A 23,348-nucleotide genomic window follows, 5' to 3' on the forward strand; every position below is an offset into this window, starting at 1 on the left:
TCTTCACAGTCTTAGTGCTTTTGTGCTTCAAAAGGCTTGGAGTTCTAGTTATTTCAAACTCTACAGTGTAAGCACAAATTTGCATTGCTTATATCTGCATCCTTTCTTTGATATTAGGGACTAAACTGATTTTTTTTTTAAGCTTTGAATGCTTCCTGCCCAATTCTAGGTAATTGATGAGAGTGACTACAGTACAGCTATGCTTCCAGAGTCCCCAAACTGTTAACAGAGTTAGTTAACAGAGTTTAGGGAATCCTCTCACCCTGAAGTAGATAAAACACCTCTCCTTTGAGGACAGGCTGAGAGAGTTAGAGCTGTTCAGCCTGGAAAAGAAAAGGCTTCGAGGAGATGTTATTGCAGCCTTTCAATACTTAAAGGGGGCTTATAAGAAAGACGGGGAGAAACTTTTCACTAGGATCTGATGCAATAGGACAAGGGGTAATGGTTTTAAACAAAAAGAGGGTAGATTCAGACCTGACATAAGGAAAAAAATTTTTATAGTGAGGGTGGTAGAACACTGGAACAGGTTACCCAGAGAGGTGGTGGATGCCCCATGCCTGGAAACATTCAAGGCCAGGTTGGATGACGCTCTGAGCAACCTGCTCTAGCTGAAGATGTCTCTCTGCTCCTTGCAGGGAGGTTGGACTAGATGACCTTTAAAGGTCCCTTCCAACCCTAACCATTCTATGATTCTGTAAGATGAACCAAAAAAATCCACTGTCTATATTGACTAGGTGTCCTCTGATTAGACAGAAGACAAGACAGGTCTAAGTCAGACCTGGACATGTCCACTGCAGATATCTAAAGCTAGGTAAGAGGAATATCCTACGTTAAAGGAGTATTTTGATTTAATTTTCCTGGGTGTAGAACTAGAATTATAAATTGCATTAGACAATGAGTAACCCGTACAATATCCACCTTGTATTTCTATTCCATGGTATAGAACCGTCAGTTCTTAACCTTCTTACACATGCATAAAATTGTCACCTAAACTCACTTCAAAAGTACTGCATCATTAAAACTTACATGCACATTCCCACTTCGGACAGCATTTGTCACCATTCATCTGAGCAGCAAATCCTAAAACTCCACAGCTGGGTTGAGTTGCATTGTATGGGCAGTTCTGTGACTTATTAACTTGAATCAGTCGTCCATCCAAGCAAATGTGTTTTATGCACTCATTCTCTGTGATTGGCTAAAGCATATTTAATAAAAGACACAGGTTACCACATTTTTAGCAAGCCAGCATCACTATATTGCAGAGTATTTACTCAAAAAAGGGGCTCACATTCTTCAGGTACAGAATATTTATGAATCCCTGTGACACTAATGGAAGCTACAAGTGAAGAGCACCTTTGAAAACCCGACCAATTCTGAGGACAGTGTAAAGCTGTTGTCCTGATGTAAAGCAGAGAACAGCATTATTGAATTTTTAACTTTATATTAAAAGAAGTTGAGAAGCAAAAACATAGAAGGGGAGAAGTAGGAATAATAACAGACATCTCTAGAAAAACGTAGTTTAAGGAAGGTAATGTGACAAAGAACTGCCATTGAACAATATGAAGCACCATATTTTGCAAAAAAACACCATTCTTGTAAGAGTAACTCAGAAAACTTAGGTCCAAAACACAGTGTATTATAGCAGTTACAGAAACCATTATGCGCAATGAAATCATGCAATGTTATAGATGTAATTGAGAAAATAACACGGCTCCCTGTTTGATACAGATATTTTACATCTCAGAGATCAAAGTATGGCTCACAGTTTTTTTTTTTAATCAGTGTGTAAAAGTCACCAAGATCTATCCAAAACCAAATACATAAATATTTATAGTTACTCACTGTACAAGTTTGAAGAGTTGCTGTTTCTCTAGGCAGCATAAAAGCTGAGCTGACTCCTGACATGGCTTCAGCTGTTGCCAGTCCATCAGAAAATGTTGTAGTCAAGCCATAAAGTGGTTTGGTAGACAAAGAGGCAAATGAGGAAACTAATGGAGCCGTTGTGTCATTTGGATGGTCAGATATTGTTAGCAGTGAACTCACAGAAGGCATTTGCACCTCAGATGATATTTCAAATTTTGAAGTTTGAGTAGTACTGATCGATGATGCAGCTATAGAAGAAAAAGGTTTTGGTTCAGAAGATGAACGTACAGTGGTCAGTACTGCTACACTTACATTAGAAGGAACTGCAGTTGCGTTTGTGTAATACGGAGAGTAAAATGTCTGAGGTGTTTCTGGGCTAACAATAGCACCCTGAGTATGGATGGTTTGGACTTCTGTTGTTAATTCTGGCTCTTCAGATTTTACTGTATCGAGGGGAATGGCTCCTTTTGCTTCCGAAATAAAATAGCTTGGCTTTACAGAGCTTGTGATGGATTCTGGTACTACTTCTGCTTTGTCTGAAGTTGCTGATACAATACTAATGTTTTGTCCAGTGCTGCTTATCATTGAAGGAGCTGAAGCTGCAGCTGATGAATGGGCCATAGCCGACAACATTGTACTTGCTAGAAATGTGGAACTGTAGGCAGCGGTAGAACGTGCAACTTGCTTAGGCAACACTGCAGTTTTCTCTGTACCGCTTCTGCCTGTTGATGTGGATGGCCCGCTCCCCATCACAATGGGAATTTCTGTTGTTTCTGGTAACAAAACTGATGAAGAGGTTGACTTAGATTTTGGTGAGGCTGTAGTTGTTTCAAGTGTTTGACTTGAATCAAGTGATTCAGCAAATGAGGCCTGCCATGTGAATTTTAGACCAGTATCTGCCTTTTGTGTGGAAAATGAAGGAAATACTTCTCTTTCAGTCGTTGCTAAAGAAGAGGAAGTTGCAAGCACTTCTGGTGAGGAAGGGAGAATTCTGGTGCCATAAACCAAGTCAGCTGTTGTTCTAGCTGGGACTGTAGACTGCAAAACAGAAGAAGTTCCTGAGACATATGGCTGTGTGACTGAATCAGTTAAACGCAACTCTCTTCCAGTTGGTAAAATAACATGTGTAGGACCTACTGAGGTAGGTAATATACTTACATGAGTGCCTTCAAGTAGTGAGGTGATTAAGGGGTATGAGGAAGTCAATTCTACCGCAGCTTCAGTTGTGCTAAAGACACGTTGTGGTTGACCAGTGGATTTTGTTAGAGTTTCTGCAGGATACTGGTAAACTGGGGTACTGCTTTGGCTTGTCAACAAAGGCTCAGAAGTCTGACGACCAACCTCTGTAACCTTCTGCATAGAAAAATGTGGTACAGCCATGGTCTTTGTGGTCTGTACTGAAAGTTTATCTCCTGAATATGTCTGCCAAGAGAAGGGGCCTACTGAAGATGGAGGAAAGGATGGCTGAGCTGTAGCTGCTGGAAGTTTTACTGTATCTGTTATACTTTGGACTGTAGATTTCAATGCTGTAGAAAGTATTTTAGTTTGTACTGGATATTTTGGTGTTGTTGTTACTTCTGGTATCATTTGTGTTAAAGAAGGTGATGAAACCCATTTACCTCCTAGATACTGAGAGGTGGAGAAAGCGTAAGATGACTTTGTTACTGGTAGTACAACAGAAGGGGACAGAGTTGATTTTTCTTTGGTTGTCATTACTTTTTTGGTTGTTATGAACTGGCTGCTGAATTCAGAGGATGGGGAGAATGTGGCGTAAGTGATATTTAAAATGGCTTTGCCTGGTGATTTGTCATGTGATACTGTTGTTATTGTACCTGATGGTTCTGTTACAGTGGACAAAGTAGAGGAAGTTAGGACTGGAGAGGTCTTTTCTGTTGGTAACGTAGATTTTGCTATAGTTGTTCTTGGATATAAAGTGATTGCTTCATGGGATGTATGCGTAGGACTGAGAGATGTCATCAGTGATGCTTCTTTCCCATATGTGGGTAGTGAAGGAAGAGAAATGTTTAAAGAGATTAGAAAACTTGATGGTGAAGAAGGGAAAGCAGATGACTTTCTAGTAGAGATGCTAGTAATTCTTTCCACTTGTGATTTATCAGGCTGTGTTGCCAACAATGTGGTTTCAGTTGCACTAAGCAGGGTAAATGGAGATCCAGTGACAGATGTTCTTTGAGCTGACTCTCTTTCTGTAGCTACAAAAGGAGCTGTGGTGGGTTTTTTTGATGAGATGGAGGTTTTTGTTGCTGGTGTGCTGACACTACCTGTATATGCTGAAGTGCTCGTCTTCACTGTACTTGAAACTACAGTTGACTTGTATTTGCTAGATGTTTTTCCAGAAAGCAAAGTTGACTTGGCTGCTAATTCAAAAGGGGATGTTAATTTGGGTGTTACCTCAACAGATAAAGGTGTCACTCTGATAGTTTCAGCTGCAACAGGATATTTAGTGTATAATGTAGTCAGGAACTCTGTTGCATTTAGAACTATGTATGAGGGATATCCTGTAGTTGAAACAGTTTTGAATGTTTTTTTTAATTCACCTGAAGCTGGAGAAGCAGGAGTAGGAACAGACACTGAAGGTCTTTTTGTAGAAAGAGTGATGGATTTTTCAGTTGTAGAACTAGGATGTAGTGAATATGGAGGGAAATAAGAACTTGATGTATGCTCCACAGAAGATGTTGTTTTGGGAGCTTCCTTTTTATGAGTTGTAAATGATGTTGTTTCTGATGATCTCTCTTGAGTTTGCAAAGCTGTTGTCTTTGGACCTAGAGTTGTAGTGAAAGGTGCTTCTGCAGTACCAGTCAGGTGTTGAACCATTTCAATATGAGGTTCTGTAACTGCCCTTCCTAATGAAATAGGTGGTGTGGGTGTTGGTGAAAATGTAGTCTTCACGCTTTGTTCAGTTAAAACAATTGCTGCTTTTGTTGTTGCTGAAGACACTGGTTTTAACAAAGACAAAGTAGTGATCGCAGGAGAAAATGATGTTACTGTAACATTAGCTAGTGTGGTCAAAGACTGTCCTATGCTTATTTTTGTCCCTTCTGAAGTTCCTGTTAGGTTTACTGCTGGTGTATATGTAGGCATGCCCAGAGGTGCTGATGTGGAAAACCAGGGCAGATACGTAGTAGTTTTTTCTGTTATTGATTCAAATGAACTGGGTGTAAATGTCGTAAGTCCTGCTTTCACTTGTGCTGCTTTTGTGGGAAGCATTCTTGTTGTGGCTATTTCTGATATTTCCACTATTTTAGTTTTGACTGGCATTTCTGTTGTTCTAAGAATAAGTGGTGTCCCAGTAGAAATAAAAGTAGAAACTGGTCTGCTTGCTGATTCTGTGCTTGTAGTCACTGCATGCGCAGCAGTTACTATCTGAGGTTCAGTAGCCCTCAATAGTTTAGTGGAATCACTACTGATCAGTTGTATCTTTGTGGAAGTTTCTGAACTGACAGTAGATGGAAACAATGGAGAAATGTCAACAGAAGACAAGCTTACATTAGATTTTGTTGTCCCAGACATGGCTGTCGTGCTTCTCCCAGATGTGATTTCTATTGACTGTGAAGAAATATTTGATGATAAAGTTATGGTTGGAAGTGTTGTATTAGATGTAACAGCTGAAAATGTAGTTTTCCCTGTAGTTGCAGTGAGTTGCAATTTTGAAGCAAGTGATGTTTCCATGTCCCTGGATTCAGGAACAGGAAATGAAGTTACCGCTTCACTGATCAGTGTCAAGCTTGTACTTGATGTTATGGGTGAAACTCCTGGTGTTTGAATGCTTGGAGACGAAGGCGAACTACCATCTGCAGGTTCAATGCCTGAAATCAAAAACAAGTAAAGAGTAGTCTGAAATTTAGGAATAATTATAGTCAGAAAGTAACGTTAACTCAGATAACTCTGACCTTTTCAATTTTCTTTAAACTTCTAAAATTCATGGATAAATTAAAAAATAAATTAATTAAATAATTTGCTCCACATTTAATGTTACTGAAATGTTTTATGAAGGAAGAACATATTTCTGAGTTTAAAATTTATCTCAGATTTTTGAGGAGTTAAATTATTTTAACTAAAATGTATGCTTAGTGAGCTCAAAACTCATATAGCTGAAATCATAGTTATACAAATTTAAGCACTGGTATTTGAAAATTTGACTAAAAATCTAAGAAATTAATAAGCTAAGTACCATACATAACATATAGAACTTTTCAAACATACAGTCTTCAAAATACACGCATCTTTGAGTTATTTCATCCAGCAACATATTGACAGGACACGCAGGGATGCATCCTTCCACTCTAAAAGGAAAACAATTAGTATTAACTAGTTGAACAGCATATTGTGGATCAAGCATTTAATTTTAGGAAAATAGAATTTAATGATATTTTTAGTAGATAGTCTTGTTTTATCTAAATCGCATCACCGCAGTGTACTCCTCCAAAATGTCATTGCCATGGCTTCCATTCTCACTCAGCTGTAACCTAAAGCATGAACTCCACGATACTCAGCCTTTCAAATGAATGGTCCCAGGTTCAACACTGAATGCTATTGCTTAAGAAATGCTAAATATTTTTACACATCAAAATCCAAACACCAGTTTTACCAGACTTAGCACAAATTCCAACTGGGAGGAAAAGGTAAGGACAGATATAGCTGTTGCTATGCCGTAACAAAAAAAATAGGGGCACAGCTATTTGAAACAAACTTATAATCACCTCCCTTTACTAGTACTCTGTAATACCACCATCAGCTTAAAAGTTACAATATACTAATCATTCCAGAATCTGACAATACCCAGCTAACAACTGAAATGTCACTTTCACATAGCTGGCACAGCAGGTTTGATTCAATTTATTTTCTTCTTCGCTTACCTCGTTATACAAGAACACAGTTCTACTATACTAAGCCCACATCTGGTCCCTCATATTCTTATTATGCTGCTGAAGTCTATTACCCAAATTACATACTTTTCCATAAAAATACAGATACTTACTTTGGTACTGCCTGACAATTTTTTCCCAAAGGGTCCCTGCATGTCTTGAAACAAGGGCTTGTACAGGCATCGTAACGCCACTCACATGTAGAACGGGATAGAAATTTAAATTTGACATCTGAAAAACAATGAAGATCTTTTATTACATATACTTCTAGAAACACACACAGACACATATCACTAAGAGGCATACTTTAAGTTCACTGCAGCTCTAAATCTCCCACTGTTTCTACTTGTATTCTCTATAAATAAAATTGATAATATTTTTTGAACTGCTAAGGTCTTTAAAACACAGAAAAACAGTTTACATTTAGGCAGAGTACATTAAAAAGTACTGGGTCTGCAGCCTGTTCTGCTCTTTGTAGTACAAAATGTGACACTGAATTAGCCACATTTACTGCATATTACAATCACTCGAAAATAAAGCCAGGCAAGAAAGAGCTGTTCTTTTTAAGAACTATATCAACAGTGAAACTATGTGTGTAGTTATTCAAACAAAATGCAAAATTAAGATTATGTTGATTCAGTACAATTATTGCTATTAGAAACAAAATAAAAAGCAACATAACAGTTGTTTACGTCATGTGTACAATTTGCTGATATAACGCAAAGGTGTCCATACTTTGTGTGATACAATTGTACTTTAAAAGCAAAAACAAACACCATTCTGAATAAAGTAACCAGAAATTATGCCTATTTAGGTTCTTTAAAGCAGTATAACTTAACAGTTGATCTTCTAAAAGCCATACAAGTTAGCCACTCCAAGAGAAAACAAATCAAACCTCAAAACATTTTGAATCTGAAATTCTCACTGCTCCTATAATGAATAAAGCCACTTAGCTGAGATGAGACATGTAGTCTTGCAAAATTTAACTAAAACATATACTTCACCAGATAAAATGGTACCAATAATGAATCACTATGGCAAATTAAAAAAAAAAACCAAAACCAACAAACAAACCAAAAAACAACAACCCCTTTCCCGCAAGCTCAAAGTGCCTTCAGAGTATCCATGCAGACAGATAGTTTATTGAAAGACTTTAAACCCACATACTTGAAATCCAGAGTGCAAATTCAGATACAGGAAGAGTTAAACTTCAAAGTGAGAATAAACAGAAATAAGAACTAGCTATACTTCCAATGCTTTGTAAATTCAATTTACAAAATTAATGTAAATAAGAAGTAGACCGAGTGTAAAATCTGAGAGAAACAAACTTGTGGCAGTCATCACGTGGGTGACATGCACTTGCACGTTCAAATGCAGTATCATGCTTTCTTCTTCACTACAACCCTGCCCCACCTGCACGCAGAACGGTTTCTCACACAATGCTAGATTAGCCCAGTGGTTCTTCCAATGCCTGCACATGACTTAAGCCATATATCTGGATTTCAATACCTCAACTACAACAGCTCACCCCAGCTCCCTCCTGTAGCAGTCAGGGCAGGGCAGTGACACTTCTCTTATGCTTATGCCTACAGAACACCACCGTCATAATACATGGGTCTCCTCTATATTGGTAAACCTGAGCTTAGAGATACATTGTTCAGAGCCTACAAAGAGCCACTCTTAAACAACGTTTACATTAATGAACAGAAAAAAAATTCTTACTACTCAGAAAAAAAATTTTCATTTTTGGTCTTTTAAAGTTTTTGTGTTTAAGTTTTGCTGATCTTCGCTTGACTGAGATACAAAGAGAGTACTCTTTTACAACTTCTTGGAGACAGTCAGTTTCTCCATGAAGATCCTATGAAATTGTTCTTCTCACAATTTAGAGACATGTGCCCTTACAGGTAATTATCTCTTTATCATTATTGACCATTAATATCTTATTTTTAAATACAAATAATTCCTTTAAATCAAAGGTATAAATCAAACTCAAGACAAAAGAGTGTCTATGTTGCCATCTAGTGTTAACCTTTTTCCATGTCACTATCCAAGGACATAACTTTTGAAAACATGATTCTTACAACAGTAACAAATGCATCTATAAAGTTACATTCCCATAAAAAGCTAAGTACACGGCACTAATTCTTCTGCGACCCCTTCTACTGAAACTACCTTAAGTTACTTAAATCTAATGGGGGGAAGGGAATTATTTCCATACATTTTGCTGACTGATATATGGGGTTTTGTATGCACTGCCAGGTCAGAGTGGTAAGGCTTAAGGACAAAGTAAGACATATGACAAAAAGACAGAACATATCAGAGACCTGTTGGGACAGGAAAGCACCAACAGTGGTAATAACCAGCAATAACAGTATATACAAGTGGAATCTGGGAAATCTCATTCATCAGACTACCCTACATTAACTATGAAGACAGATCCGTAAATTCTAACTCTTACCACAAACCTCACTATTAATCACAGAAGAAGTTTCAAAGCCAATAAAGGCACAAGCTTTGCAAAAGACATACTATAACCTGATGAAGAATGTTTGTTTCTCAATTTAGCAGAACAGTGATGGTGAATCAACACTTCCAAGTGCAGGGATTAACATACCATCTCCCATTCTCCACATAAACTTAGCCCTTCATGAAATGATTGCCGCATTTCCCTCAAGCTTTCCTACAGATTAAGTTCACGGAGTTTGCTGGTGTTGCATGCCTTGGTAGGAAATAAGGGAATCTTTACATAAAGGCATAGTATTTGTTGAGTGATTCATAAACACAGCTTTCAGTGAAGAATGAACAAAGTCATGCTTGTCTGCAAATTTTGTCTCTATCTCTGCAGAAAGAAGCATGGACAAGAGATGAATTCATGAACCTGGTTATAAAAATTGTCTTCAAAGAAGAGCTGCAGAACCAGTGGACATTTAATTTTCCAGTCAAGGGATTTTAGATAATTGAGTGTAAGGCAAAGCTCTATTAGATTTTTTTTAGTGTGTAAATTACGTGAAAGAACAGACCAAATCACCACAGAAAGAGCTGAATATATTGCATGAATTGGTTTCCAGTATCTCAAAAGTTTTCAGTATGTCTCAGTAAATCCATCAGATATAATGAAATTTGTGCTTTATTATGAATTATGGGAAAATGCCTTTCCAGCATTAGGAGAATGTCAGTTCAGTCATTCATCATATTTAAAATTTTCTCTATTGGCAACAACTCTTCTGGAATGCCTAAGCAGCCCAAGGACCTAGCTGATTGACTGTGCAAGCCACTGTAAAAAAAAAAAAATCACAGCAAGATGCAGTTCCTGCTTAAAAGGTTTGGACTAAACAGCAATTAGGAAGAAAATGAAGGGGAGGAGAAACAGAGGCAGAGATGTGCTCTGAACTAACATGAATTCAAGACTAAGCCAAGAGAACAAAGTATCTCTATATCTAGCTAAAATAATATATTATTTTGCCTCTTTTTAGTACATCTGTATATTAACTATGATTCCAATACCCACAATCATTAGGGTATAAGGAAAAGCAGTAACAAAGTGCTTTAAAGCCATTCAAGTGTCATCCTTTCGCTCTCTGTATTCATTTGAGACATTAACTTCCACAGCAGACCAACTTCAGCTTTATTGTTACTACAGTGCTGCTGTTCACATGACAGAAACTACCGTAGCTCAGAAACTCTGGATTTTACCAGCGTCATGGCACAAATGCTTTCTGCTAGCCACGATGCTAATCAGCCATCTCTATCACATGCTTCCCATTTTTTTAATGCTTAAATTCCTCCTCCAGCAACCAGTAATATGAGCTTACTGTACTCTCTGCAACAGTACAGTTCACTCACAACAAAAGAATGATACACAGTTTACAGACAATGAGTCAAGCTTCTTATATCAGGCATGTGTTCCTCAAAAGGATTTGTCACGGCATTTGAAAATAACCATGTGTCTCCCAGTGAAGTCTACCAGCATTTATCTTTTGTTCAGTGACACAGCAAATCCTTCACAAAATGGTAAATTATGCCCTGGATGAGAGTCACTCCAGTTAACATGCCAGCTGAGCCCACAGTCCTTTTACCTAACAGGAGCTGAGCAGATCGACATGTTACAGTACTGCAGAAAGCTTTTACGAAGGCAGGTACACACGTTGCCAAAGACAATATATTAAAAGATACTCTCCAATGCCCTTATTTTCTCACTTGCTTAGATATCAGAGAAACTTTTTGTTCCCTGTAACTTCTGATTTTCATTCTTCGTGGCTTTCAAAAATAATTCTGTGGTAATGAGAACAGTTGCTACAATTTAATGAAGAATTTTATTTTTTATCACTGACAGGCTGAGGTACTGAGTCACAACAATCTTTCTTAGTAAGTTCACCACTTTTCTATGTGTTGACAATTCCTAATGTTCACAAGTCCATCTATGCTGACTTTTACCTCACAGGCACAAAATTTGCCAAGCTCAGAATATGCACATTGTGAATAATTTCATGCTACGCCCAATAAAATAGCTCTTTACTTTAAAAAAAAAAAAAACCCTAAAATTTGAAATGTTCTCATGTTAATAAAGGTTTGTATTTAAAATAATTTTTAAAATTAAGTGTTTGGATTTTCATTCTCACTTGACACTTTTTTCTGCTTTGCTACTTTTCCCAAAGACTTTATAAAATCTAGCAGGAACAAAATTTGCTTTAGAATTAGTTCTATTTATAACAGCAGTAGAACTCCACTTAGTAACATACATTGCCTCTCCTCAGTAACAAGTTTAGAAACATGAAATCCGATATACCCACTTAACAGACACAAACTACTAACAAACTCTGCCCATGACTTCTAAGTTTCTGCAATGAGAAATGTAAGTAAATATCACTGGAAAAAATTAACTTTGTGCCCAGCCAACATATCACTGAAAGCAAAGTATAATTATCTACTCTCAAATATTTTTGGTTTAGTTTACTGTTACAACATTAGATTAATATAATCCTGTTATTGTAACTATTTAATCTCCCCCTACTTACTCAGTCAAAAATGGGAGGTCAAACGGTTTGTGTTTGTTGTATAAATAGGAAAGACCTTATTCAGTCTGATTCCAAGAGCTACTGAGCAGATGTGTTTTCAGCGACATACCCGGGATTTGCAGGTACAACAGCAGTTGCTCAGCACTATCCAGTCCCAGGCCCCATGTCATGATCTTTTGGACTGACAAAGCAATTCAAGGTCAAATTAAACTTAAGAGCAACTTGTTATAAGTAAAACAGGACATTCTGGAAAATTAATTCTACTGATGGAAATGGATAAGAGTAAGCTGAAGTTGAAATAGTCAATGATATCATGTATAAATCTGACTTAAGATGCAAGATGCTTTTATTTTAAAAAGTTTTTCATTAAAATTAATTTTATTTTCAGTTTTGTACTATGTTTCTGAATGTGTTTCAGTTAATTAAGATACAAATATTAAAAGCAATCAAAAATGCCCTGTATCAAACTTAAACACTGATAAATAGCTCTATGCAGTGTGCATCTTGAGATTTTAATTTTAGTAGAAAATTCTCTCTGAGACAGGCCTTATATTTAGAGCAAGTTAGCTATTAAAGACCATAATTAACACAATTAAGAACTTTGCTGCAGAATTTATATAGGGCAAGTCACATTTTCATAATACACATAAAATTATCTCACAGTGATCTCAAAAAGGTAAAGCATATTATGATAATTCTATGAAAGGTAAAAGCTAATTAGCTCAAGCACATATTTTTCAAAAGTGCAAGAAAACTGCTGTTAAATCTATAAAAAGATCATCAATTTCCTACATCCACTAATTCCCCAACAATTTCAAATGTGAATTTATTGCTCTTACATGACAGCTCTGTGCTTGTTAATTTGGTAAGATTAAGTGTATTCTTTCTTTTGACTGAATGCATACCAACCCACTGCCAGTAAAAATTCCTGCATAGAATGGAAAATGTATTTTCTTGTGCGCAAGTATACTGTGGATATTCAAATTCAGTTATCAACTCAAACCTTCAAATGTTTGTGGGAACAGAAGAACAGACAAATTCAAGTATAATGAAAATAACTCAATTTAAAAGCTGAAGTGACTTCTCACGGAAAATACTTTGCAATGTTAGCCCATAATATCTGCACAATTTATACTCAAAGTATTTCAACACGACAACATTTATTGCTATGAAAGTGGAAAAAGTGACTCATCAGCTGACTTTAAACAAACATCTATCTACTGCTGTGGTGATCAGGTCATTTAAAATTCTTCCTTTTGAATGTGCGTCACAGAGCACGAAGAAGTCTTATGAGGAACTTTCTGGTCAAGGGGATTTACTGGGCCTATTATTCTGCTCCCGATATTTATCCTCTGATTCCGCAGGAATAGCTGTTCCCGGTTCAAGAGTTTCTGATCTAATATGCAAAGCATTTACAATAGTCAGCAGGAAACTCAATACACTTTTGCCTGTGCACTCTGGAGCTGGTGTAACTTTTCCATTAACTTAAACAAATGCTGCTGTATTTTTAGACCATGTAATTACCCTACATCAGCAGGCTGGCCCTTGTGAAAGTACACTGGAGAAAGATTCGAGCCCTATGTTCCTCTGCTTATAAAACTCTGAAACCCAAGCCCTCGGATGTGGTGATTAATGAAATGCCTCTTGATCATTTGATCCGATCCCACTTGCTGAGGTAAATTGTTTTAGTTTTCCATTGGCATAGATAGGATTTTTTGGTATAATGACTGGAGGGTAAAGACTTCACACTTGAAAAGACAGACCACTCTGTGTTAATGGATGACCACTGAGAATTGGAACATGTTTTAACCTTCTTCATTCCTCCCTCAAAGATGAAAGACTAAGAAGATATTTTTGTTATGTCCAAAAAAAGGTCCTTGCTTGAAATGTTGTACGAACATCCTGGTAATAGCATTAGCTCTATAATTCTACTGTTCAAAAACCTCAACGGCTCTGTGATTACAAGCATTTGTCAAGAAGCAACAGGCATTTGGCAATGACAAAATCTGTCATTTTTTCTGTAGTTGGAGCGTGCCAGTCAACAGCTGCATTAGGCTGTCAGCACAATGCACCGCAAAACATGGGCAGATTCACAATGCCACCACTAACACTTTAATTCAATGTTTTGATAACAAAAAGCATCATGAGGCATACAGTTGGCCTCTTCTGTCATAGAAGTCAGTGCCTGCTTCAGATTTGTCTGTGCTGAGATTCAACATGGTCACTGTAAAACTCGGCCAGCCCATGCTTCATTTGTAACAATATTTAATTTTGTTTCTTTGCTTGTAAAACAAATTGCAGCTTCAGAGAACGAAGAACTGATTTTTAAAAATTGTATTGCCAAGAATACCTATTAAAATACTTCTGCTACCCCAATAAACAAATTACTAATGCATGTAAAGTTACAGCACAATAAAAAACTTTTGAAGATAGAAATAAATACTTGTAGTGTTTTTGGAATTTTATAGACCCCACAAAGGCCAGTGGTTTCAGCAAGTAGCAGTTGTTGCTGAAGTTCATAAAGTCATATGACTGTGTTCGATGTCTCTGATGTATCAAGACAAGGCGACACTAAAGCAAATGGTGGTTTCACGAATAATTTACTTTGCTTTATTTTACAGGTCAATATAACTTCTTGCATCTTGTTCTTGACCTGTAAGGTCATCTTCATTTCAGCGCATGCTTCTCAAGTATTTAAGCATATGTGAAAACTGTTATTATTTATTTTCCTTAATAATATAAAAAAGAAAGAGCTTGATTGATCAGTGATTTTTTTTAATGTCTGTTTTTTGTCATCAGCTCTTGCAGGAGCAAGTTCTGGATTCAGCTTCTGCCAAGGGTCCTAACAATATCTCCTACATTTCTGATCCTTATGAGTCAGTGGAATGGGACTACTATTACAAGAATGGGAATCTCTCAGGTGGGTAGAAACACTCTCACAGCAGTCTACATTGTGTATTCAAGAGCTGTAGCTGTCCAAGAAATGGGTATCTAGATCCCCTAGAAGAGGCCTATATCTCCACTTAGATGGTGCCTGAAACACTAGGGAATAACATCCCAAAAGGCAAAGCCTCTGTGAGTGAGTACCTGGATAAAGGTCAAGGTGCTTTTCACACGAAACACAAGGTTTGAGAGGCATAATCTACAAGCAATGTCCTTAGCACTGGATGGCATGACCTCTGAGGAGGCCACAAAGCTTGCAATGAGAATGCACTGTACAGAAAACTCTCTTGGCAACAATCAAAGGGAAAGGAGGAGAAAATATCATCAACAGACCTTTGCCTTTAGAGATGCATTCACTTCTTTTCTATTCCCTTCCATTCATGCTAATGACTAATGGGAATCTATTAGTATGAATTTTCTACTCCTTAAGAATTTCCTCACCACCTAAAAAGCAAGTATTGCCCAGAAACTATACACTAGGCTATGCATTTCCAAAACTAGTTGGCAAATACAGCAAATCTGTGTGTTAGGCTATTTAATGGCTTTTGACAAGAAAACATAATCTCATCCTCACTACAAAGCTCAAGAAAGAATATTCTGAGCCTGTGTGTCACAGATTACTCACAGCTCCCAGTGATGTAGGGAGAAGTAAGCAATCTCATCACCTCTGAAAATATCAATACTATTTCACCTGTATTTTCACAGGGAGCAAACTGCTGTTCATAAAATACAACTTTAATTACCTACCTACAAGTTTAAAAAGGGTTGAGAGTCTGAACTCCTCTGAAAGATGGTACTTCAAAAACTCCACTGAAGAGGCTGAAATGTGGATGAAGTATCCTGGTTTTGCAAATGACTCAAAGCAACTGTATCCTGAAAGCCATGTATCCTTGTGAATGACAAATGTAGATCTGTTTTGAAACTCTTCACTTTTTTCCCATTTAGAAAGAACAAGAGTATTATTGGAGGCCAACTGAAGAAAATAGTTTGGTCTCTCAGCTGCTTCAAATGAAATCAAGTTGGAATCTGAAAAAAACAAACAAACAAAACCAAAAACCACACAGAACTCATTTACTTGCTGATACATGCATAATAAAGTAAGCTACTTCTGATGTACCACTACTGATATTAGTACCGTAAGCAATAAAACCTGACTTTGGCCTTATCAGCGAAAATAGCCTGAATCTTGTAAGAATACAGATTTCAGAGTGTTAGATTCTGATGCATATTTAGTTTTCTAAATATCCAACGGATTTCAAGAGCAATACAAGATTAAAACATTTGCCCACATCAGGATAAAGGCATATCGCTCCACAGTCAAACAGAAATTCAGTTTACAGCCTTCACTAAGCCATTTATTTAATAAAAAATTAAACTTCAACTAATTAGGTTTACAAGTCACGTTTGCCATCAGGAATATATAGCTTAAGAGCTCAGCCTTCCATTAAAGATAAATTACAAAAATGTATTTCTCATTCAGCTCACTGCTTTATGTCTTGATTTCTAAGCAGTCAGCTCGCAGGCCCTTCCCCTAACAATGTTAGCAGCAAAGTCTGTTTTCTGGCAAATGTACCCACATGATACCTTACCCTGAAAACAGGACTGTTGACTTTAAGCAAGCCTCTGTACAACCAACTGCAGAGTGGCAGATCTTGAGCCTGTTACGGGCATCTGTTGCTCACAGAATTACTTCATTCTACTTTGCTGTATACTCTACTATTCTCTTGAAAACAGCCATTAAACTACTGTAAAATCAACTAACCCTCCAGGCCTGGGTAGCATTTCTTGAAAAAAAGAATGCAGAGAAAACAAATGATCTCTATTAAAAAGATATACTATCGCATTCTGATATAACACTTCTGGAAGACCAACTTTTAGCATAAATTTCTGAGCATAAAAAATTCAATCAATCTGAAAAACATAGTGGCACTTGTGAATATCTTTTTATTAACTGTCTGTAGCAAGTTGCTATTTGATAAGTAACAATGGACAGTCAGTGTGATTTATAATATACCTGTCATATAGCCAATCAGTACATCAATCCTCGAAACTTTCCATTGCCTATGAGTTGTCTGAAACTAATGAAACCCATCAACCAGAGGCAACCAACCTTGGTTCTGAGGTACCAAAGAACAATGAATGCAGATATATAAATAAAGACATGGACATGAAAAATATCATATTGATTATATAAACTCCATGGCCAACGATGAAATGCCATTCGCTCAAACTGGACTATAAAGCACAAATTCCATTTGGCAGGTTAAATTCTGAGCAGGAGATTTTCATATGGGAATAGAACAGTAGGACTGACCTTCCCTTTCCAAACCTAAATTGAACGCAATGTACAAGTGTCTCAAACTATGAATAATGAAAGAAATCTGGCTCTGGATATTCTGTTACATGAGTTTTTGTGTCAGTTCTACACACAGCAGTATTACTAATCAAATGTTTGTCATTTTTTCAACTGACCCGTATCCCTTCTTTGATTACACAAAGACAGCTACCTCCAGGCTGTCCAAAGAGCTGATCAGGAGACTCTGAGCAGTAAAACTGTACTGAGACTCAAGTGCTCTGTGGACATCAAAACTGTGTATGCAGACAACTCTAGCATTTAATCAATGTCACAAAATGCTAATTACATTCCTGTAAGCTTTCTCTACCTTTCTGAAGCTGTCCAAGACTTCTTTCATCTGCTGAATTTGCAACACATTCCTTCAGTGGAAACTTAAGTTGGAACCTGAAGGAAACAAATTTGCAGTATACACCCTTGCACAGCCCAGGTTAGTGCCAATGGGCATCTCCGAACAAGTGGGCAGACAATGAGCAATGACGGCAAAGTGAGTTAATTAGGGAGTACTTTTCTTGTATCATTTCTCTCCCATTTTTTCCCACATCCCAGTTCTGCCAGAGGAAAGGTAGAGAACTCAGCACATATCTAGAGCACTAGGCTGGTTTGTCACTTCTGAAGGTTGAGGCAGGACAGGGGGCAGTTGCTTTTCAACTAGAAGTATCTGTTTGTAAAGCTATGATCATCTGATTAAAACCTACCAAACGAAAATTTTGGCAGGCAACATTAAGGTGCACAATCAGCTGACAGATAAAGAAAAGAGTTTTTCATAGAATCATAGAATGGTTAGGGTTGGAAGAGACCTTTAAAGGTCATCTAGTCCAACCCTCCTGCAAGGAGCAGGGACATCTGCAACCAGATCAGGTTGCTCAGAGCCTCATCCAACCTGGCCTTGAAGGTTTCCAGGGATAGGGCATCCACCACCTCTCTGGGCAACCTGTTCCAGTCCATTTTTTGACCCAGGTCTATTCTTAAATGTAGGCTCATATTCAAGGGCAGAATTTGCTCTGCATTATTTAAGTCTCTAGGTTACAGTGAATTTACCATGTGCTTTGGGTTTATAAAGTCCTGAAGTCAGCATAAAGCTCACTGCATATCCAGGAATAGTATCTTCTTCTCTCACTAGGAAAACACCACCATCCACCAGTTTCACTGCCATCACAAATTCTTCATTCAAATAGCTGACCAGTTTGTATGGGCCCTTTCCTAGAGCTGTTGAGGGAAGAAAAAAAAAAAAAAAAAATCGGAATTACCTTTCATGTCAAGTGTCACAAAGGCTTGCGCTCTAAATATTATGATACAGTACATAAATAAAAACACATCTCTCTGCTCTGAAAATAGCTCTAGGTGCCATGCACTAAACTATAATGACAAATGAAACAAAGCCAAACTCTTTTAGGAAACACCTGTTCTGAAAACTGTCCAAAATACTTAGTTTCAATTTTCAAGATTTATTATTAGCTTCTCCTTTTCCTCTCTCTTATCCACTTTGGTTTCATAGTCATTTTATTAAAGTTAGCTGATTCCTCAGTTATTTGATTTAGAAGTAAACAGTGTTCTACAGACCACTCTGGGATCCCTCTAAATTGTCTATTTGTATGGTTGAACTGATTATACACTTCTTACTATTCTTTAAAATCTATTTTATTAGTGTCCAAAGTGTGAAGCGTTTTGCAGGGAATAAAAGTTTGTTGTCATCAAGTATTGAAGAACTCCTTGAACCAGGTAGATACAAATGTAACCACTAGAAAGCGAGGCAGGAAGAAATCGGTATCATAAACAAAGGAACAGTTATATTTTACCTATAAGTAAAAAAGGCAAAGCATGTGCAGTTATCATTTCACAAATCCACAATGTCACACCTCTCAGTTCCAATTTCACTGTAGAAAAGTATTTTAAAGTTTATTTTTAGATGTTATTTGAAATTATTTTTGTTAGCTTCTCTGTTAAAACCAAGCATTTTAGACCACACCTGAGCAATTAACCTCATTACCATTTCAACTACAAACTAGGACACAGTAGGCATACCTCTAAGGTAGAAGTGTCCCAGAACTTCTCAGCTGATAGCTGCAGCTAATACCACAGACCCTTACAATATGTTTCAACAGGTTCTAAGTTTGGACTGCAATTTGCAGCCTGTCCTTATATTCTTGTTCTCCCTAATCTTAAAATTTATTAAGAGTTTTGAAATGCTAAAGAGGCTGCACTACAACCAGAGTTTCAGATTCCAACGGCATAAACTGATGGTCAGTTAGGACAAAAGCCCATACCTAGGTAAACATGTGCAGTGACACCTGGTTCCCTTCAGTGCAGGGGGTTGAAAAACTTTTTAAAAACTATTTAAAACATCTAGTGTTCTGGAAATGTTATTCTACATTTAAGTCTCATATCTCGGGCCCATCTAAAACTTGAGAAACCACAGCTACCAGCTGAGAATTTCCCCTTACCAAAGACAAAAGGCTTCTGCTCCAGCTTCCAGTAGGACTGGAATTACTTCACTCTAGATTCATGACAAAGTTACATAGAGAAAACCTCTCTCTGGTCTAAGACAGTTTCTTAACCTTCTTGTCTCCAAAACTAAGTAATTCCGTGGAATGCTACTATATTTGAGAAGAAAAGAAAATCTTCAGCATAGAGATTATTTTTTCCCCACTGGCAGCTCTGAAACATCCTGCGTTGAATACTGATGAGCCGGATTAGCAAACAGTAGAAAAACAAAAAATGAGAAGTATATGACAACCATGTTTATTACAAGCTGGTCACAGGAATAGCTCTCCACTACTTCAACTGATTTCTGACAGGAAGAATTCAGTAACAAGTAAAATGAATAACACACTTTAAAAGTACAGGTTATCAGCTATCACCTCGCTACTGTTACAGATGTTAGACGCAATGCACTCTCAATCTGTTACAGCAGCAATAAGATCATGTAGTATCAGATTGTATTTCATTTATAAAACAAAACAAAAAGGAAATATAAAACTGCAATCATGTCTTATATTCAACTGGTCTTTATTTAAACAATTTTAAAGGCTTAAATAGTGATTTAGACAAAATTCCACTGCATTAGCAATTTGAACCCACTCAATATCTTTTCAGCAGTCAGTGTATCAGAAAATGTAAATTTCTTGGCTATATTGTTTGGGCCTAGCACACTGCACAAGTCTCTTCTAATTTAAACTCAGTCCGCCTCTGAGATCTTTCTAAGGGTGAGCTACTGCAATACGGAGTCTAACAGATGACCAAAATATCACAAACCATTTGGATAGATAGGCTCCCACATGAGCTTGATAAAAAGAGTTACAGAATAAATAGCAGGAGTCCTGACCACTCCTCACATCAGTGCTCGTATGTATACCACGTCTAACTATGCAGACACTTGCAATATAACTTTAAAATAGTCTGAATCTAGATTCCAGTGTTAATGCAGCAGTAAAGCAGCCAGCGCAGATTGAAGGTTTACTCGAGCACCTTGCATAAGTTTTGCACCTCTCTCTGAGAGCCAGTTGAATGCAGCAGCAATGCTTGTCGCTCACAAACTTAAAGCTAGGTGAGACACATCTTAACAGAGTTATTCCCCATCTGGGCACAAAAAGCTGACATATCTTAATCGCTGGCTCCCTCTGGAGGCTGCACAGGAGATCAGGGTCGGTTGAACAGACCCAGTGGGTATCAGTTTTGAACAGCTGTATCCCTTAAGCAAATAGTGCCACTAGTACTACTGGGATAAATAGTCTATTAATTACTTAACGATTTCATGGTTTAATCATGATCCATAAATGCAAAGAAAATTAGTTAAATGCATACTCTCAGGAAAGGCACAGGAATAAAAAAATATTATGAAATTAGAAGCCTTTGAAAAAGCAAAATAAACCAGTAAAACCGAATCTTGGCTATTTTAATAATATATCATTTGCAACTGTTTTCATTAACACAATTATTTTTATACAAAGTATTAAGACTTATACAAAGAAACCAAAGATTCTATTGACATTTTATCAGCTCCTTTAGGACTTACCTTTGTTGAAATATTCACAATCATAAGCTAAAAAATAAAAAGAAAACAAATGCAGTTGTAGGATTCTGCAGATAAACAGGTTTTCTATCACTCTTTATGATTAAGAGGTAAGCCAAATGCTTAGCCAAGTTAGATCATACACAAACATTTAATTTTAAAAATATTGCCAAATACTTTACTGCTTTAAATAAAATACAAATTTAAATTACACTGATTTAAATAAAATATTGTTTTCTAGCAGGAAATAGTAACCTTAGATACCTACGGCTGTCCTTTTGTGACCTCTAGTGGTGAAGACTAAGCTTTGCTGTCTTTCCATGCTCGCATTAAAACACATGCACTACTTCTATCAAAAATTAAGAGTAAACCTCTCACTCTATGGCAAATTTGCTGTTTAACTTCAATGAAGCTACATACTCTCTCTGTGCAACTGCAAAGTCAGAAAAATGCTTATTTCCTTTCATCTTTCTATCTTGCCCTTTTTAATCACATCTCTGAGGAAATTACTCTCTCCTGTTAGGCATTTGCACTCGGTGCCATAGAAAAAGGTCTTAGATTATTTTTACAACTTCTAAGCATTGTTGAATAGGGATACTAAGGTAATGACAAACTCCTGCTTAAAAACCTACTTGTTTTTCTTCAGAAGACCTTTATATTTCACACTTGCTCTGGGGGCAGCAGTAAGGCAGCTATGTTTCCTACACCCTGTAAAGAAGCGAAGTCCGCCTGAAGATGGAAATTACTTGAGCTGTTAACTTTGTAACTTTGGTCTGAGGGATGCATGCCGTATCCTAATATAGACTTCCCATGACTTTTACTTTCACATCATAGGACAAGGAATTAAAAGCAGAAGAGTACCACCCACAAATACGGAAAGAAGCATGTAATCCAGCTAGATCAAAATGAACATGGAGGGCAGTGAGAGGCACCCACTCATCTTCCTACCAGTATGGCTTAACAAGTCAATCACGGCCCTAGGCAACTTGATGTGATTGATTTTTCAGGTCTGGGTCTCATGAATGCAGACAGTGGCAGCCACTGGCAATGCTACTGAAGTAAACTTACGACACACTCTAGGGGACCTCCAGTCTACAGCAACTCCATGCTGACAGCACTGATGGGCATATGCTGACACACTTGTACAGAAACACTCACAGTCACCTCCTTGGTTACAACCACACGTATCTGCCAAGCAGTTTGAGTAATACCAGGTGACATCAATCTGGAAATACAAATATCACTTATCAAAAATATTCATATAGACATCAGCAACAATCATCTCAATACAAAGCTATGATTCTTTCAAAATTTAGTACGTAAGACTTCAAAGTATTAAAGATTTTAATTTAAATGTTTCCTGAAACACAAGAAAAACAGTTTATTAGAACACATCATAAAATCTTGTACAGTACTTAGAAACACAATTAAATCAATGACCCACTAAGAACATGAACAGTAAGACATTGATGTGAGCTTGTGTTTTGTATGGTTTTGTAATATTTAAACCATAATAAACTACAAAGAAGCTTATTAAATCAGAGACTCTCTCCAAACTGATTACAAATCAATAACTCTCAAAACTGTAAGAAAGTTAGATATACTTAAAATATAAGAAATAATAAAGTAGATGGAAAACTCTTCATATGAGAATGATTCATTAGACATTTTCACAGGTGAATTTGTGATTTTTTCCATTAGATTATTTTTAAGTCTTATCTTAAGTGACAAAATTTCAGTGAAAAGTGTCAATGCTAATTTGCTTATTGAATTGTTACACATTCTACACGGATCTACACTTGAGTAATACTTACACACTTATGAGGAACTTAACTGGTACCTACGTTATACAGTGGACTAAACCAATGTCATAGTAACACAACTTTAACATCACCTTCCGCTTTCTTCCAAAATAACATACAAAGCAACCCTGCAAGATTCCTGGTTGTCTTTCATATGAAATCTCCTTTCTCCCTACGGACCATTCTGACACTTACACTCTTTAAGCCACGCATAGAGTCTCAATATCTGATTATCCCTGGATATGTCATTTTCCATATAAGATCTAGCTCTAGGAATTAGTCCTCTCTCATTCTCCAACTGAACCTGAGACAGTTGACTGTCAGAACGTGTTGTATGGCTCATTTATTTCCTTAGGTGGCTGCCCAAGTGAGAAGATATATCCATTTTTTTCTAGGAATGAGTTCTTCACATCTGATATTGCCTAACTGTCAATTTATTTAAATATGCTTGAAAAATGTGCGTGCTACATAACACAT

General features: G+C 37.1%; 1 protein-coding gene across 1 annotated transcript in view; it reads right to left on the reverse strand.

Annotated features, from left to right (window-relative positions):
• The window catches only part of OTOG (otogelin), a 113,742-nt gene that overhangs the window by 25,625 nt on the left and 64,769 nt on the right, over nt 1-23,348 (reverse strand). The window contains exons 30-37 of the mRNA XM_086748576.1: nt 22,138-22,294; nt 21,073-21,099; nt 18,099-18,266; nt 15,452-15,730; nt 6,860-6,977; nt 6,085-6,164; nt 1,843-5,687; nt 1,027-1,195 (exon numbers count right to left, since the gene is read on the reverse strand). Coding sequence (XP_086604702.1) covers nt 1,027-1,195; nt 1,843-5,687; nt 6,085-6,164; nt 6,860-6,977; nt 15,452-15,730; nt 18,099-18,266; nt 21,073-21,099; nt 22,138-22,294 — 4,843 coding nt within the window. The remainder of the gene's footprint in view (nt 1-1,026; nt 1,196-1,842; nt 5,688-6,084; nt 6,165-6,859; nt 6,978-15,451; nt 15,731-18,098; nt 18,267-21,072; nt 21,100-22,137; nt 22,295-23,348) is intronic.

Source organism: Chlamydotis macqueenii, chromosome 5 (genome assembly GCF_036417535.1).
Source record: "Chlamydotis macqueenii isolate bChlMac1 chromosome 5, bChlMac1.mat, whole genome shotgun sequence".
In the NCBI taxonomy this organism is placed as follows: Eukaryota; Metazoa; Chordata; class Aves; order Otidiformes; family Otididae; genus Chlamydotis; species Chlamydotis macqueenii.